Here is an 18,533-nt window from a genome sequence, read left to right on the forward strand (position 1 = left end):
AAATTGAGCTGCTCTCATCTTAGCGGCTCCTATCACACCTGCTCTATCACCAGCCAGTGAACGGGACGCACGCACTTCGGAGATGCTCACGCGCAACATTCGTTGCAATGGACATGTGAGCATGTGAGACTGATATCTGGTGATACTGATATCTGGAGCGCAGAATTAATTCTGTTTTGGAATTGTTGAGTTTGAGGTGGCAAGATGAAATGGCAGAAAGGCATTCTGAGATGTAGAGCAATACTAACGGTGACAATTCAGGGGAGGATAGATAGACTTGAGCATGGGTCTTCAAACTGTTGTGAAACTACAAATCCCAGCATGCCTTGCCACAGTTTTAACACTCCCTTATAGCAAAACTGTGGCAAGGCATGCTGAGATTTGTAGTTTCACAACATCTGGAGGGTCACAGTTTGAAGACCCATGGACTTGAGTATCATCAGTGTACGGATGATACTGAAATCCAAAAGAGTTGATTAGTTTGTCAAGAGAGGATGTATAGATCGACTTAAGACTGAGCCTTGTGGTACTCCAACTGACAGTGGTAGTGAAGAGGAGGTAGAATCAGAGAAGCAAACAATGAAAGAGTGATTAGATAGTTAGGATGAGAACCAAGAAAGGGATGTATTCTGAATACCTAGGGATTGCATAGTCTGTATGAGAAGAGAATGGTCAATGGTGTTGAAGGCAGCCAAGAGAGATAGAAGAATAGAAAGTGAGCAAAGGCCTTTAGATAGCAGTGACCAGATCATTGACTACTTTAATCGGTGCTGTCTCTGTGGAGTGTTGAGAGCGAAAGCCTGACTGAAGTAGGTACAATAAGTTGTAGGCATTAAAAAAGTGTGTGAGGCAACTGTAAGCAAGTCTTTCAAGTAGCTTGGAAAGGCATGGGAGCTAAGAGATAGGACGGTAGTTAGAGAGACAGTTTGGATGAGAATTGTGTTTTCTTAGAATGGGAGTAATAAGTGCATGCTTCAACAGAAAACAAAAGATACCAGTAGAGAGAGAGAGGTTACAGATTTTAGTTAAGTTTGGATAAGCACAGGAAACATAGCTTTACTGACTTGTAAGTGTATAGGTTCAAGAGGAGAGGTAGTGGAGTTGGATGATAAGAAGAGTGTTGATACTGCATCCTCACTTGCAGGGTCAAATTAGGAGAAAGTCCTAAAGGTCTCAGGAAAGGAACTGAGCAACTAACTGGCCGAGGAAGAGCATGCCATGCCATCTTGGATTTTTTCAATCTTGTCCTTGAAGAAGGAAGCAAGTTCTTGGGCACAGATTGTAGCTGGTGAGGAGGTTAAAGAAGTGATTTAAATGTATTAAAAAGACGTTTGGGGTTGGTGGCTTGAAAGGAATGAGAGATTGAAAATATGTTTGTTTAGCAGGATCCAGAGCATTACAGATTGTTAGGTAGTCCTAAACGTGATGAAGTCACTTGGATTTTGAGATTTTCACCACTGACGTTCAAATCTACTTGATACGCAGCAGATATGCTAGGTGACTGACTCACCTTTTAAAAGCCATCATTTATTGATCAGGTGAGCTCTAAACCAGTTAGCATATTCCAATTTTTTTCCTGATGTGATAGCAGTTACCAGGTTTAGAATTCTGAGTGATAGAGTTCGATGATGATATCAACCATTTTGATCAGACTATTAGTATATTTTTGTAAGTAAGGGACTACATCACTGGTGGTAGCTTAAATTTAGTTTTCCAAATCTAATCTTGGTACTGTATTCCACAGATGAATATATTCAACTTCTTAAGTGTATGTGAAAACAAATGAGTCGTGTTTTTATTGTTTATTAGTACACTTGGAATTGTACATTTTAAGAGTATAATAATAAATGCTATATCTTATATTTTTCATTTCATATGTATGTTTATGTTTTCACTTCATATTTATGGTTAACGATTACACCAGAGTTTTTTTTTCCTTGGCTTTCTGCATCAAGGAATTTATGTACACACTGAACAATATCAGTAAATGATATCGTTAAGTGACGTCATGGTCACAGGCCAATTTGACCTGCATGTTCAGCAGACAGCGAGGGTTGTTAACGCTGCTTGAGAGTGCGCAGTCTTAACGATATTGAGAATTAAAGGTTATAGTAAAAGATAACGCTCAGATAACCCTTTCTGAGCAATATCTTTTACTACAGTATATCCTTTAGTGTGTATGGGGCTTAGCACCTAAAGTTACAAAATGTATAGTAGATTCCAGATTTTGGACAAGTCTTCAGATGATTATTTTTTCCTCATTTCCATAATAATTTCTAATCATTTGAAATTATACCAATGAAAAAGATGCCAGTACTATCAGAAAAAAAGAACCTCTTATTTATTTTATACAGATGATACATTGCAGAGGTTAATCCCGTTAAGTTCTAAATAAATGGGATGGGATAGGAAAAGGAAAGGAAGTGTCCTAGGGATGCTAAATAATCTACTATTAGACATTTAGGGGGAAATTTACTAAAGGAAATTTGTAAAAAATAGGTGTATTTGTATCCAGAAATACACTTATTTTTGACATTTACTATCCCGAAAATACGGCAATTTGTATTCGTATTCATAGCACATCATTACGACTACGAATTGCCAATCAGTTCCTAACTGCAATGTACAGGCTGTGTTTAAAAAATATGACATAAAATCAGATTGGTTGGTAATTTATCTATTTTGACTTTATCACTCTCCAAGGCTCAGTAAATTTGCCCCAATATGAGATGGAAAATCGACATCATAACCAAACATGAAATACCTTAAAAGGGGGACTGGAATCACTTGGTCTTGCTGAGAAATCAAATGAAATAATCAGATCAACTCCTCGCTGAGGTCTCAAGATAAGAGGGTATGGCAGATTGAACGTCAAACCACTGTCTACAATGTGTATTTTCTTGCTTTTCACATCCAACAGGTCATAAATCTGCACAAATTCATCCGGATCTAAAAATATTTGAAATTTTTATTACTCAATGAAGAAAGCTACATAGTATGATTTCATACAAAGTACAGTGGTATATTTATTTGATAGATGTTTCTGGTATAGGGAAAAACATGTCCCCACTACCTCACTCCTCTTTGCCATCAAGAAATCTCGAAAAATTTCAACTGATTCGGGTACTGGGCCAAAAGAGGTTAAGTGGTGAAAGGTTTGTCAACAAAATCCCTACACCATTTTACAACTGCCACCAACCTAAACCATTGAAACAAGGATATATGGATTTATGTTCATTATGTCAAATTTTGACCTCCCCATCTGCATGTCTCAGCAGACATGTGGCAAATCAGGCAATGTTTTTCCAATTTTGACTTTGCAGGTTTGGTAAGCTTGTACCCACACTACAGTAGCTTTTGTTTTCTGTTTTAAAGGTTTGACGCGCTGTCAGATACTCTTCTGAGTACCAAATTTGCAATACTTCATAATTTCAGCCATTTTCACCTCCCTGTGAGATTAAATAAATCTTGTCTTTCTCCATTGACCTCTCTTATTAACAAGACATCAATAGACTTACAGCTCACAAGTTTTTAGTTTTGCCAACCATTCTGTGTTGACTTGGGTTTTGTACATGGAAATCAGCAGTTTCTAAAACAATCCAACTAGCACTTTGTGACTAACTATACTCAGTGGCGGAGCTCTGGGAGGCCATCGCTGCCCAGCACCAAGCACTGAGGGGGGGAGGGGGGGGGGCACTTGCACTCCGCCCCATTGTCACAGCTACAGCCCACTCTGGGGGCAAGTATGCATGAGTTCCCCTAAGAACTCATGCCCCAAAATCTACCTTGCCTCCGGGCAAATTCAATGAAGTTACGTCACTGACTGTACTCAACTGCTAACTGTTAAGACTGCCCAATGTAATTATATTTACATGCATATTGGATTGTTACTAAGAGATCCTTCAACATGAACAACATTTATTTTGCACACATTTAAAATGTTTATTAGTAAAGGTTAATGGAATAATATAAAAAGATAGAAGCATGCAATATAGTTGTAAATGTAACCTAGAGTTATAGTTGAAATACTGTAGCAAGAACATGAATATGATAAATCCTGCAAAATATCATTGCTGAAACCTGATCTAAGCTTGGTATGCAGGATCGCTGGTCTGGAAATAAATAAATGTCCATCTATTTTTAAGGAGTGGAATAAATGGCATGAAAAAAAGATTATTGTATCTAAGAACGAAACTAAACTATGTACATCCTAGCAATATAACAAAACTTTTTCTTTACAGGAAAAGATATCGACTGCAACCTATACATATATTTCATGAATACGCTTACAATGAATAATAACAATGAAAACTAGTAAATAACCAACTGAAAAATAAGAAAGGTATTATATACATTCTACTTGTATAGAGATGGCAGTAGCCCATTGTGGCCTATGGGCAACAGACTGCACTGCCAGCAGGATCGGTTGGGGGCAGGCAGCTCTAACTGTGCATGCGCAGACCCCAGGCAAAGCAGAGCGAAAGGACGGGCTACTTTTGGAGCCACTGTCCTTGCATATGCAGGATTATAACAACCAGGATTGCAATGCAAACCTGGGAGGTGAATTCCACACAAATTGCATTGCATATGCGATCCAATAGTAAATGGGTATTCTACTGTATGCATGTGGACTCTGCTCCTCCATTTCCATACTGTAGCTGTGCTCCTGTATGCAGACTTTAGCCCGCCCCGGATGCTACTATGTTAGTTGACCTAGTAATGCGCGGGTCAGCGCCTCCCCACCCGAGCACTGCTGAATTCAATCCCCTGGAAGCTCACTGCAAACAAGCTCTGTACCTGAAAAGGATAAGAACATGCAGTTTGCACTATCATGTACTTTCAGGGGGCGCAGTGGTGTATAGCACAATAATGAACAGTATTTTTTATCCAATATAAAAAATGTATTAAAACAATAAAAAAAAACAATATAATAATATTACATATATGTGCACTTTAAAGGTTTTTCATTGCAATTGCATAACAGACATACATGACATACAACATTTAACACATAGAGGCTTTTTCAGGCATATTTAGCTGGTATGAGGCCGGATGAATTGAAAGTCATTAGAGGCATCAATTAATTACTTTGTTTAAGCAAGGCTTTATATTTACTAGTCCCGCACAATTGTGAGAGATAAATCTCAAAGATGGTGTGTCCGGCTCAATTAGTGTCCATATCCTTGGATACACTGTTTCCTCTGCATAATTAGAGGTGCTCTCCTGCTGAGTATGGAGAAATGATAGGGGCTCTGCAACACCAGTAAGTACAGCGGCTGCTCTGGCGTATATCAGCAGCAATGAATTGCGGTATCTGGATCAGGTTATCAGTGGTCAGCAACAACTGCATGTTCTTATCCTTTTCCTGTTCAGTTTGAGTTACACAACTCTGACAGGGGGCAGCAACGGTGCACAGCAGTGCGATCCTTCAAAGACATAAAAACCAGCGTTTCTATTTAGCCCTCTGGGCTTTCCCTCTTTGTTTTAAGCTCTGTACCTCCCCCCTCCATTACTTAATTTATATAAAGGGACAGCTGAGGCCAGGAGGTAATGGAGGTAGAGTTAGAAAAGCTTACACAAAACAGCTCTATAAAGTCAGACATAATTAGAGTTTGGAGTTTGTTTGGGTTAATTAACATACATGTACAAAATTAGAGCAGATTTGCCACCAGCGCACCAGATATCAGTATCTGGTGGCTGCTGGTGGAGGGCAAGCCGGTGAACGTCCGAGCATCTCACACGATCGCGCGTTCATTGCCGAGAATGGGGTGCGTGAGCATCTCTGATGGACACATGCCACATTCGACAGCTTGTGCAGTTGATCGGTGCTCCGGGAGTCACTCAGATGAGAGCGGCTCCATCTGTATATGAGGATAATTGTAAGTAGACTTCGAGTGACTGCCACTAGTTGAAGTAGGATTCCAAAAGCCCTGCTGAAGTATAGAGAAAGTGACCAGCATCCCCCTACTCAAAAGTTCATCTAAAGAACTAGTCTTGGCAGAATCCATCCCCAGTGATTACACTATTTTCAACGTGTGGGCATGGGCAGGCAAGACATTGTGTACTCAACAGGTTGCAGGATTAGTTGTCAGGTAACCTCAGGCCAGTGCTGTGAGTTGGCCAATTCAACATAACCATGGGGATTGCCAATTTCCAGAAAAACTCCTATTAACCAAGACTTACAGAAGCTATTATAGGATATTAAAATGCTTTTAGCCCCTTATAGAACACTATATGAAGACACTAGATGAGTTGGATGGACTTCCTGCATTGAACCAGCTCAAAAAATCCCCTCCTCTTTGGTCAAAAAAATGACCATCTACAATACAGAGCACTATAGGGACACCACCACCTGTTGATCCTTAGACCAACTTGTCCACAACATCATCCCCTTCCAAGCCTTGCAGCATAATATCCTTCAGCGGAACTGTAACCAAGTCAGGTTTATGGACTCCAACGCTGCTTCAACATCGCTTATTGGGTATCATTTTGCATAAAGACTGAGTAATCTAGGAACAAGCAGGACTCTAAACGAAGGACTCTCCTCATGTGCCTTTCTTAGAATATATAAACCACTGCCACCCTGATAATTGCTTCAGTGTCCTGTCCCCTGATGCAACTATCCGTATTAACCATGTACTTGTCCTAAACTGTCTTGTAATGTAATTTGATTTGTGTTTGCTCATAACTATGCTCTGTAAATCGCTGCGGAATTTGTATGCCCTATATAAGAAACTGTTAATAAATAAATAATAATAAATAAGTATACCATTTCCTCTAAGTGTCCTATTTTATTACTTTTCTAAAAGTTATCTTTGTTCTTATAATGATTTATTTTGTGTGGAATCATTAATTTCATTTGAGCAATACATTTATTGTTGTTATTATTATTATACCCAATTTATCCAATTGAACTTTCATAGCACTCCACTTTTAACCTATATACTTTGTTCTAACCCTTCCTTTGTGTGAGCAGCGTGACAAGATACCACTGTGGGTGCCTGATTTACCTTTGTTAAAAATTCCTTTCCATCTTTTACTTGTATTGCAGACAAATGCTGCTTTCACATTGCAAACCTGCTTTCAACCCGTTTTTGTAAACCTTTTTTTTTAAACGAGTCTAAAGCCAGTTAAGAGTAGTATTCACTTGGACCTGCATTTTATATGCATTCCTACTAGGGAGGACCTGTTTACAAGCCAGACATTGCACTGGTAATAAGAGTTAAACAGGCTCAGGTTTCCTGAAAACTCTGATCTCCTCGCCATTTTCACATCCTAAAACAATGCAAAAATGTCAGCTTCCTGGCACCTGATCTTTCATGCTTTGGATTCGATAGAAGTCTCCCTCACAGGGATCAGGCAGTATTTCAGCACTGTTGACTGTACAGAGAGGGTGTTGGGACTGGGCTGACAGTCTCTCATGGTCATTTTCCAAGACCAAAAGAAACCCCAATAAGGAGCACAGGAGAGGGATATAGAACTGGGATGAGAGTATTAGGGGCACTGTCCAAAAAACAAACAAAACACCAATAAAGAGCATGGTTGTGCATGTAGTGGTACAGTGGGATAGTGGTACTGTCCTAGCAGGACCTTCACACACCTAATAAATAAGTTGCTTGTGTCTATCTGTAAGTTAAAAAAAGTGAACAAAAAACACCCAATTAAATGAAATAAAAAAATCCTGTATGTGTTCAGGCCTAGGCAGTGGCACTGTGTTACAATAATGGTTAGTACGTGCTTTGCCACTCCATTAATAATATAAACCTCCTGAGGAAGCCGCTGATTATCGTGTAAGGCGGAGAAACGCATAGAGGAGTGCGGGGACTACTATCGGCAGCTTTGTATCCTAAAACCGGTGGATAACCTTGGATAAAACCGCAAACAATTTGACTGCACCAGCGGTCGGTGCTTACCACCGGGGTCTGGAGGCCGGAACCCATACCCACAGATTCTCATAAGTATATGTATACTATACACCATGTGCACATAGGTGGGACTTACTCTATTTGGAATACGGTACTTATGTAGTATCTGGGCGTCCGATTTAGAAATCGGATCGGATCGCATGCGACCAAATCGTATGCGATGCGATGGTCAAGATTTTTCCATAGGATTCAATGTTAAAATGGTCTGAGTCCATTTTAACATAGAATTCAATGGGAAAAAGGGGTCCTTTTCCTTTCCCCACTATCCAAGTGGGCATGGAGTTGGATATAAACCTGTGGCGAGCGTAGCGAGCCACTGAGCCCGAAGCGTGGCGAGCGCAGCGAGCCCCGCGAGGGGACACAGAATACTTTTTAAGAAATATGCGTTCGCTCGCCACGCTTCGGGCTCGGTGGCTCGCTGCGCTCGCCACGCTATATAAAATCAACTCTATGCCCACTTGGATAGTGGGGAAATGAACAGGACCTTCTTAACATTGAATCCTATGCAAAATCGCATCGAATCGCATCGCATCTGATTGTATGCCTTAAGGTAAGGCATACAATCACAAAATCGGCAGCCCAGATACTACATAAGTACCTGGAATACTCCATTAACCTACTAACCATTTGCAAGTACATCGCTTGAAACTAATTGCATGCATGCATTAATCTCTATGATGACAGATTAAGGGGATCCAATAGATTGAATGTATATTGAACCGGTTCATTGCTGCTGATTTTTATTACTATATATTTTATTCATGTGTCATTTTATTTAAAAAATAAGTATAAGTATTCTGCACAAGCGCTGTTTCTATTAATATAAACGCTGCTATTATAAAGGTGAAGCTGTACTTTGCTAAAAATAATAATAATTGTAAATGTTGAAAGAGGCAGGTGTGTCACTTTTAAACCGACAAACTAGTGCCCCCCCCCCCTCAGAAAAAAAAGGACACAGGCTGTGTGTTTGTGCTTCTGCTCTTTTGCTTAGTTTAGCCAGCTAGTCGACTGCTGCCCAATATTGGTGAATAATATTGTGAGCTGTGAAGTAATGTAGTCAAAATTGATTGGAAATGACTGAAAATGAATGTTGTCAAGCTTTAAAAATAATGCAAGAACAAAAACGGGCACAAAAAAACATGATTTTAACATAAAAAAAACACATCCATAACTCAAACCTGCGAGGGAGGTTTTGCAAAACCAGATCCAACATTTTACAGTAAATACTTCAAAGTTATACTGTAGATGTTATTCATGGTGTGAGTATTGTTGGCCATTAAATGTTGATTTTTTTAATATATTGGCATGACTAATTGTTCTGTCATGTCTATTATGGTTTTTGAATTATCTAAGTGCCTTACAGATTTTATTGTTGCTAACAGTACTGTGAAAGTTTTAGATGTAATTGGCCATACACTCACTTTAGGCTGCTGCAGCTAATTTAAACACTTATTTAACATACATTTGTAATTGGAATCAGGATTTGATATTACTACAATAAGTTTAAACAAATGGATTCTCTGAGATTTGAATCTCGCGCTATCTGCAGCCTAGGATTTGGTTGGTAACGTATGAATCACCTTTCATACACAGTTAACATATAGTAGAAAAAGAAGATACCAACTTTAATCCTGGGCGCTGACTGTAGCAATCCCCACAATTTTTCCCTTCATTCAAGATATTAACCGGAAATGAAAACAGAAAAAAAGGGACACACAATAGCGTAATACTATTTTTGTTAAAAGACACAACAAATTATATAGTGCTTTTAGATGTTTAGACTCGTACCCTCTAGAGTGGTCTGCTATAGTAGGCAGACAAAAGCGCTCATCTGGGGGCGGTAACGTCACCGAGTCGTCATCCAATGCATCCAAATAAATTCAAATGTACATGCAAAAGAAGGTTTAAAAGCTGGTATAGTGTAATACCGCTTTATTTATTCGACACATACAAAAGTAAAAACAGTGGTGTAAATCATCAGCCTCTCACCGAATGGAATGGTCTACAAGGTATTGCAGACAAACAGGCACAGATAGAATTTCCCAGGCGTCCCCGGAGCCCTCTATTCGATCCAGTAAAAGTCCAGTGATTGTCCACCTCTCCACGGCCAACGCGTTTCTGAACCTCAGTGGTTCCTTTATCAAGGCATGTGGAGGTACATAACCTAGTCCTATATTTATACCCCTAATCGGTATGGCCTATTTCCAGACATGGGTCATCTATCATCTAAATCCCCCTATGTTATAAACACATGTAATGCCGAAATCCATTCCAGATTACACAGACGGCTCCCGCCGTCATCAGCTGCACTTGCGGCATTTGCCGTTTTCCTTGTATTTCCGCATTACATCTCTCGGCGGAAGCGGAAGTGACGCTTGCGTTCCATCTCGGGACGTTCACTTCCTCTCTTTGCGTTCCACGGTGCAAGTTGTTTGAGCTCCCGGGATCACAGTTTTACTGTTCCGCCCTATTTGTATATACTCTCCGTCCGTCCGCCATTTTTGTTTGGTGTTAGAGATACAAAAGCAGAATAGAGACGGATTAACATTTAAAAACTTTGTAGCAGCGTTGAAAAATAAATAACAGCATTGGGAATAGCAGCATAAACAGTAGAGCCTTATCTAATAGCAGCATAATAATGTTAAAAATGACGATATATTAAAAAGAATGATATATTAAAAAGTGGTATATATAAAAAACATATAAAAATATATATAAAATATTAAATAAACCACTTGAGCTCAAAGTCTTTATTTAGACCCCCCGGAATTAATGTTTGATAATTAAAAATCATAGTCATTTCATTTTTGGCCAATATGGCGGCAATATCACCTCCTCTACAATTGCCAGTGACTTTTTTAAGAATATAAAAAATTTTAATAAAATCGGGGTTACACTGATGCTCATTTTTAAAATGCATAGACAAGGCATGATTTTCTAGGCCTTTACGGACATTTCTGATGTGTTCACTTATACGTATTTTAAAAGGTCTACTGGTCCTTCCTATATAAAATTTATTGCATGTACATTCGATTGCGTAAATTACATCTAAAGAATGACAAGTTAAAAATTCCTTGATGATGTGTTTCTTTTCATTAATGGAAACCTCTACTACTTTTTGTCCAATATTATTTTTCACAGTCTTACACCCCATACACGCACCACATCTATAGAAACCTATAGATGTTATTGTTGATTTCTTGGGTGACGTGGGGCACATGCTTTTAACTAACTTGTTCTTCAAGTTAGGAGCCCGTCTAAATATACATACAGGTTTTTCAGGAATTTCGGCACCTATTATGGGGTCCTTCCTAAGAAGGCTCCAATGTTTTTGGATTATTTTCCTTATATCCTGATGTTGTGAGGAGTAGTTCGTGGTGAAGGACCATTTAAACTTCTCATTGTCATTGGTTCTTTTCTCTTTTGGTCTGAATAGAGATTCTCTATCTATACTCTGTATTTGAACCAATGATTCCTCCACTCTTTCAATGTTATAACCACTCTGTAGGAACCGTTCCTTCATTTCTATTGCCTGTTTTTGTGAACAGGCAATAGAAATGAAGGAACGGTTCCTACAGAGTGGTTATAACATTGAAAGAGTGGAGGAATCATTGGTTCAAATACAGAGTATAGATAGAGAATCTCTATTCAGACCAAAAGAGAAAAGAACCAATGACAATGAGAAGTTTAAATGGTCCTTCACCACGAACTACTCCTCACAACATCAGGATATAAGGAAAATAATCCAAAAACATTGGAGCCTTCTTAGGAAGGACCCCATAATAGGTGCCGAAATTCCTGAAAAACCTGTATGTATATTTAGGCGGGCTCCTAACTTGAAGAACAAGTTAGTTAAAAGCATGTGCCCCACGTCACCCAAGAAATCAACAATAACATCTATAGGTTTCTATAGATGTGGTGCGTGTATGGGGTGTAAGACTGTGAAAAATAATATTGGACAAAAAGTAGTAGAGGTTTCCATTAATGAAAAGAAACACATCATCAAGGAATTTTTAACTTGTCATTCTTTTAATGTAATTTACGCAATCGAATGTACATGCAATAAATTTTATATAGGAAGGACCAGTAGACCTTTTAAAATACGTATAAGTGAACACATCAGAAATGTCCGTAAAGGCCTAGAAAATCATGCCTTGTCTATGCATTTTAAAAATGAGCATCAGTGTAACCCCGATTTTATTAAAAATTTTTATATTCTTAAAAAAGTCACTGGCAATTGTAGAGGAGGTGATATTGCCGCCATATTGGCCAAAAATGAAATGACTATGATTTTTAATTATCAAACATTAATTCCGGGGGGTCTAAATAAAGACTTTGAGCTCAAGTGGTTTATTTAATATTTTATATATATTTTTATATGTTTTTTATATATACCACTTTTTAATATATCATTCTTTTTAATATATCGTCATTTTTAACATTATTATGCTGCTATTAGATAAGGCTCTACTGTTTATGCTGCTATTCCCAATGCTGTTATTTATTTTTCAACGCTGCTACAAAGTTTTTAAATGTTAATCCGTCTCTATTCTGCTTTTGTATCTCTAACACCAAACAAAAATGGCGGACGGACGGAGAGTATATACAAATAGGGCGGAACAGTAAAACTGTGATCCCGGGAGCTCAAACAACTTGCACCGTGGAACGCAAAGAGAGGAAGTGAACGTCCCGAGATGGAACGCAAGCGTCACTTCCGCTTCCGCCGAGAGATGTAATGCGGAAATACAAGGAAAACGGCAAATGCCGCAAGTGCAGCTGATGACGGCGGGAGCCGTCTGTGTAATCTGGAATGGATTTCGGCATTACATGTGTTTATAACATAGGGGGATTTAGATGATAGATGACCCATGTCTGGAAATAGGCCATACCGATTAGGGGTATAAATATAGGACTAGGTTATGTACCTCCACATGCCTTGATAAAGGAACCACTGAGGTTCAGAAACGCGTTGGCCGTGGAGAGGTGGACAATCACTGGACTTTTACTGGATCGAATAGAGGGCTCCGGGGACGCCTGGGAAATTCTATCTGTGCCTGTTTGTCTGCAATACCTTGTAGACCATTCCATTCGGTGAGAGGCTGATGATTTACACCACTGTTTTTACTTTTGTATGTGTCGAATAAATAAAGCGGTATTACACTATACCAGCTTTTAAACCTTCTTTTGCATGTACATTTGAACTTATTTGGATGCATTGGATGACGACTCGGTGACGTTACCGCCCCCAGATGAGCGCTTTTGTCTGCCTACTATAGCAGACCACTCTAGAGGGTACGAGTCTAAACATCTAAAAGCACTATATAATTTGTTGTGTCTTTTAACAAAAATAGTATTACGCTATTGTGTGTCCCTTTTTTTCTGTTTTCATTTCCGGTTAATATCTTGAATGAAGGGAAAAATTGTGGGGATTGCTACAGTCAGCGCCCAGGATTAAAGTTGGTATCTTCTTTTTCTACTATTACTACAATAAGCCCTGGATAAAATGACACAATTGTAATGGAATTTTGTCATATTGCCTCAGCCCCCTCCCCATTGAATGGTGAATAACAGCAAATTGCTGCATTGTAATATCATGTCTTCTCTCTATCTCTCTTCTGTGGGGGGGGCTTCTGGGTACTCAGAAACAACCCCTTTTTGCATTACTGTGAATTATTATTACAAGGGAGGCAATAGGTTGAATTTTAGCCTTGGATACAGAGAAACTTTAAAAAGAAGGTGGGGCTGAAGCGCTGCCTGTGTCTAAATTTAATGATGCTGGAGTCAGTATTTCGTGCATAAAGTGCTTTATTACAAAATACAGTTGATGCAGTATAAATAATAATAAATGTCTCAGTGAAATGTGATGGGGGAAAGGGGTGGCAGTGTGGGCCCGTGCCGTGCAGCCTCAGAGAGCCCCCTCGGGGAATTGGGGAGTCAGCAGATCCCTTTGTACCATAAACCCGGCCTGGGTTTATGTCTCTCTGGTTAGTACCCTGATTGTGCTGGGTATGCACTGTGGGGGTAAGTCTCGTACGTCCCCCCCAAGCTGTCCTTGGTGGAGGCGAGGGGATCAAACAAAGTTAGTGGGCGGGATGAGCAGGAAGCGTCGTCCCGCTAGCCTGCTTCTTACCCGCTGGGTGTCTGGGAGTCTGCGGCGTTGTTATGCCTCCGTCTCCCTTGCAGTGGATTGAACTGTCTTCTTGTCCGGTAGCGCTGCAGCCGCAGCGTCTTACTCGCGGACCGGTGCCTGGCTCCACTGATCCTCGGCGTGGGGTCACTTCCGGGTGCCGGGTCTCGCGAGACCGGCAGCGTTGATCCGGGTGACGTCACGCTTTGATCGGTGCGCTCTTACTCCCGCGGGAGGAGACTGAGCCCGATATGTTGTTGGGGCACCTTCTGTGGGTGTCCTGGGTGTCCTGGATGTGGTGAGATCCAACGCTTTTCGGCTATGGTTAAGCCTTTGTCAAGGATGCCATGGTGATTGCAAACTGTCTGTATTCATAGGAGAGGGTGTCTCCTTATTGGTTGAGATTTCTGGTCATCTCATAGGTTCTTTGCTTGAAGGTGGGAGGTTGTTTGCCTGCGATTGGCCTATTCCTCCCCTGTGATCACTGTGCAGCTGTGGGTTTAGTTAGCACGGGTGATGCAGGTTCCATTACGTATGTTTAGGGAATTTCTGATGATGGGCTGGTTTAGTGTCAGGTGTGTACCTATGTTAATTCGGTGATTGGTGTTAGGTGAAAAGAAATTGTGTTGTGGCCAGTGAATCTCTCTTATGAGAGAGAGGTAAAACGGAGAGTGGTTGAGTGATGTTGAAACAGGTGATTGATAATTACGGGTTTTTTTTGGGGGGTTGTTGAGAGGGAGTGCTGTTTCTGGCTTTTGTCTATGCTGATAATACGCTTCAACCCTACATAGGTGATGCAACTTGATGCCTGATGATTTAGGGGTTGCAGGTTTATGTTGTGGGTGGGTATTATTAAGAGAATATCCGATGGTGGTTCTGTATTTGTGTTAGCGGGGAGAGCTGGATTATTTCTATATGGGATGCCTGAGTATGATGGGTGACGTGATCAGATTATGGATGCAATATTGAAGTCAATATTCATTCCTTTTGGCTCTAGGGTCTTCAGGGTGTATATCCATCTAAGTTCTTCCCGATCCAGGGTTTTTCCATAATTACCCCCCCTCCAGTTTGGTTTTACCTGTGTGATAATGCAGAATTAAATTGCTTGGATCTTGGTTGTGTGTGGATTTGTAATGGGCTGAGACGCTGTGTTGATCATAACCTTTACGTATGTTCCTTATGTGCTCGGCTAATCTTGTTTTGAATGGTCTGATGGTCCGGCCTACGTACTGGAGGCCGCACGGACATGTTAAAAGATATATGATACCTTTGGTGTGGCATGTGAGTTCGCTCTTGATGGTGTGAGTTTCCTTGGTGATTGTCGATGTAAATGTTTTGACTGTTTTTGTGGTTCTGTGTTTTTGGGTTCTGCACCCCATGCATTGTCCACATCTGTGGAATCCGTTTGTGTCTAAGTTGGTTTCTAGTTGGCTCTGTCTCATTTCTCTGGGTGGGATGTGATTTTTTACTAGCTTCTGTTTCAAGTCAGGTGCTTTTCTGTATACTACTTTTGGATTTTTTGGTAAGATGTCTGCTAATGTGTCGTCTTTTAGTAAGATTTTCCACAGAGAAACTTTAGACTGGCCCTTAATTTAAGTCCAAATAAACTTTAGGTTAGAATGTACCCAAAGAAAAACATTATAAGATTATAAGAGTTACCTGCAATGGCAGCATCCATCTCATCCTCATCCACAGACTCTTGTGTATTGAATTTTGCAAAAGGTGACAAAGGATAAGATGCATTTAGGTTTAAACCTAGCATGAAGTTATGTACTTTTCCAGCTCTTCCTTCACGTGTGCTGAACAGGGTGGTGTCACTAACCAAAGCCATCAACATCCGCTGCACCCAACTGGCTTGATTGTTTCTTTGAAACTCCTCTTCAGCTTCAGTATTTTCACTGCCTAAATGAGATAAAGACTGCAAGTAATACATAGAATTGTTATTTAGGAAGTCACAGCTGGTATTTTGTGAGGGCACATGCCTATGATACCAACACACGTGAGCGAATGGGAGCGAATAGGACGCAAAGGCAGCTTATGCTGATTAAAATTATATATATATATATATATATATATATATATATATATATATATATATATATATATATATATATATATATACACACAAGTGACATTCTGTGTATAAATGCGGCTGTATCTGCATAACAAATGGTAATGTCCAACCCATGGAAGAATCAGTGAGCAGGGCCTGAAAAGGGGAAACTGTGCATGAGAAGCTACACTGGGCCATGGCTGTTGTATGTCAGACAGATGAGTAGCTACGGATCTGGCCAGCCAGACTTTGTTGGGTTAGTGGAAGGAAAGAGAGTGAGGGCCAGATGTACTCAGCTTGAAAAGTGATAAAACGGAGATTGATGAAGTACCAGCCAATCAGCTACATACTGCCATGCTACAAGCTGTGTTTGAAAAATTACAGGTGGGAGCTGAATGAGTGAGACAGGGAGAGTAAGCATGTGTGTGTGTCGGCATTATATGCATAAGCAGGACTACTACTGTGGGTATTGTGTGTGCAAGTGGCACTACTACTGGGGAGAGTATGTCTATAAGTGGTGTTAGAATAATGCATATAGAGTGCGCTACTTTGGGCATTATGGTTTGCGCATGTGCAAACCCTGACGGCGAACGGCTTTGGTGAGTTACACACTCAAGGGCCTTTCGCTGCAGGGGGGAGGGCTGGGGGCGGACACAGGGACAGACCAAGGGAACACCCAACGTTTTATGGGTGTCCCCATAAAAACGTTAGGCAATCCCCTGGGAGCACGGGCGGGCTGGTGTCTGCCGGCGGTGGGCAGCAGCCGCCCACCCTGTCTTCTTCCTAACGCTCGTAAATAAACGTTAATAGAGACTGACTTATTTGCAAAGGCAGGAAAAAATCATTTGATGGTCAGCGACCATCAAATGATTTCTCCTGCTAGCGGCTGCATTCCAAGGAATGTGTTCTCGCACGCATTAAGCCGCTTGCTATGCAGCGAAGGATCACTAAATTACCCCCTATGTGTGTAATGGGCCCCATACATCAGCAATCACAATTTATGGATTTCCAGATACAGGGATTTTTTGGCCAGATAAATGGATTTTACAATCTATCTGACTTTGCCCACACATTACAGATTTATTTCAGTGATCGGCAGATTTTTCCATCTAAAGATTGCATCTTCATATCTGGAAATTGCCCAATCGATTGCTGTTCATGTAAATAGACGAAGAAGACGAATTGGGAATGCCCACACATATAAAAAAGATATGCAGATAATACCAGATTATTAAACATGTTTAAAAACCTGATTAAGCAATCGATTGGCGATTTTGATTGTGATTGCCAAAAGGGGGAGCCCACACATCTAAAATTAATTGTGGCAATCATCTCCATATCTGAAAATTGTCACAATTAATTGCTGATGTATGGGGCCCTTAAGCGTTGCTAATACTATGGTAATTATTTATATTTTTTTATTTATTTACAGTTTCTTATATAGTGCATTATACAGCACTACAACTGTGAGCATCATTTATAAACAGCACTACTGTGGAAAGTGTAATTATGTATAAGGGGCGCTACTACTAGGGCATTATGTTTCTAAGTAACAATCCTACTGTGGGCATTATATGTATAAGGGGTCTACTACTGTGGGCATTCTGTGTATAAGGGGTACTACTACTGTGAGCTTTATGTGTGTAAGCGGCATTGTTACTAAGGGAAACTATTACTGGGGGCATGTGTATAAGTGGCACTACTACTGTGAGCAATACTATGTGGTTTAATATGAATCACGGTACCATGGGCCTGATTCAGACCTAAATGCACGGCTGCGATTTTGCAGAGGCCAGCGTTCAGTTAAGCCACCGCCCCGCTACAGTGAAATCTCACCCTGCGAATCAATGTGCACCATGTGCATTTGGATGTGTGCGGCTACACATCCATTCACAGCCATGAGAAAATATGCAAACCCCATTGTAACAGGCTCACCATCAAATGGTTTTTATACTGTCTACCAATCATTGCAGGCACTGGATATGCCTTATTGAGTGCACTTACACGGCAGTGCGATGGATAAGGCATATCCAGCCTGGAGCTGACGTCGCAAACACTCTCCTAAAATGCCTAGGAGGCTCAATAAAAAAATGGGAGCCTCCCACTGAATGGAGAATGGAGAGGGTAGGCAAGCCTGGGCTGTTATGTGCTTTGCAGCCAGATACCAGATGGATCACTACAGAAGGATCTATGGTGAACACCAGGTGGAGCATCAGAATGGGCAATGTTTATTTGATTAGTGCTGTATGACTAATTTTCAGATGTGTTACTACTGGCTGCGTACCGCCCTTCCTAACCATTGCACATCAGATGCTGCTATTATGTGACCCAATTTACAAAAATGTACCTACAGTATTATAACCAATGGTAGATGTACAGAAGGTAAAATAAGTTAATACATTAGTAAATACAACATGTCAGAAAGTGA

General features: G+C 40.4%; 1 protein-coding gene across 3 annotated transcripts in view; it reads right to left on the minus strand.

Annotated features, from left to right (window-relative positions):
- The window catches only part of PLA2G4A (phospholipase A2 group IVA), a 234,620-nt gene that overhangs the window by 18,697 nt on the left and 197,390 nt on the right, over window positions 1-18,533 (minus strand). For all 3 annotated transcript variants that reach the window (XM_083156746.1, XM_083156745.1, XM_083156747.1), the window contains 2 exons: window positions 15,712-15,954; window positions 2,765-2,949 (listed from right to left, as the gene is read on the minus strand). In XM_083156746.1, the coding sequence (XP_083012872.1) occupies window positions 2,765-2,949; window positions 15,712-15,954 (428 nt within the window). The remainder of the gene's footprint in view (window positions 1-2,764; window positions 2,950-15,711; window positions 15,955-18,533) is intronic.

Source organism: Crinia signifera, chromosome 8 (genome assembly GCF_055691185.1).
Source record: "Crinia signifera chromosome 8, ASM5569118v1, whole genome shotgun sequence".
Lineage (NCBI taxonomy): Eukaryota > Metazoa > Chordata > Amphibia > Anura > Myobatrachidae > Crinia > Crinia signifera.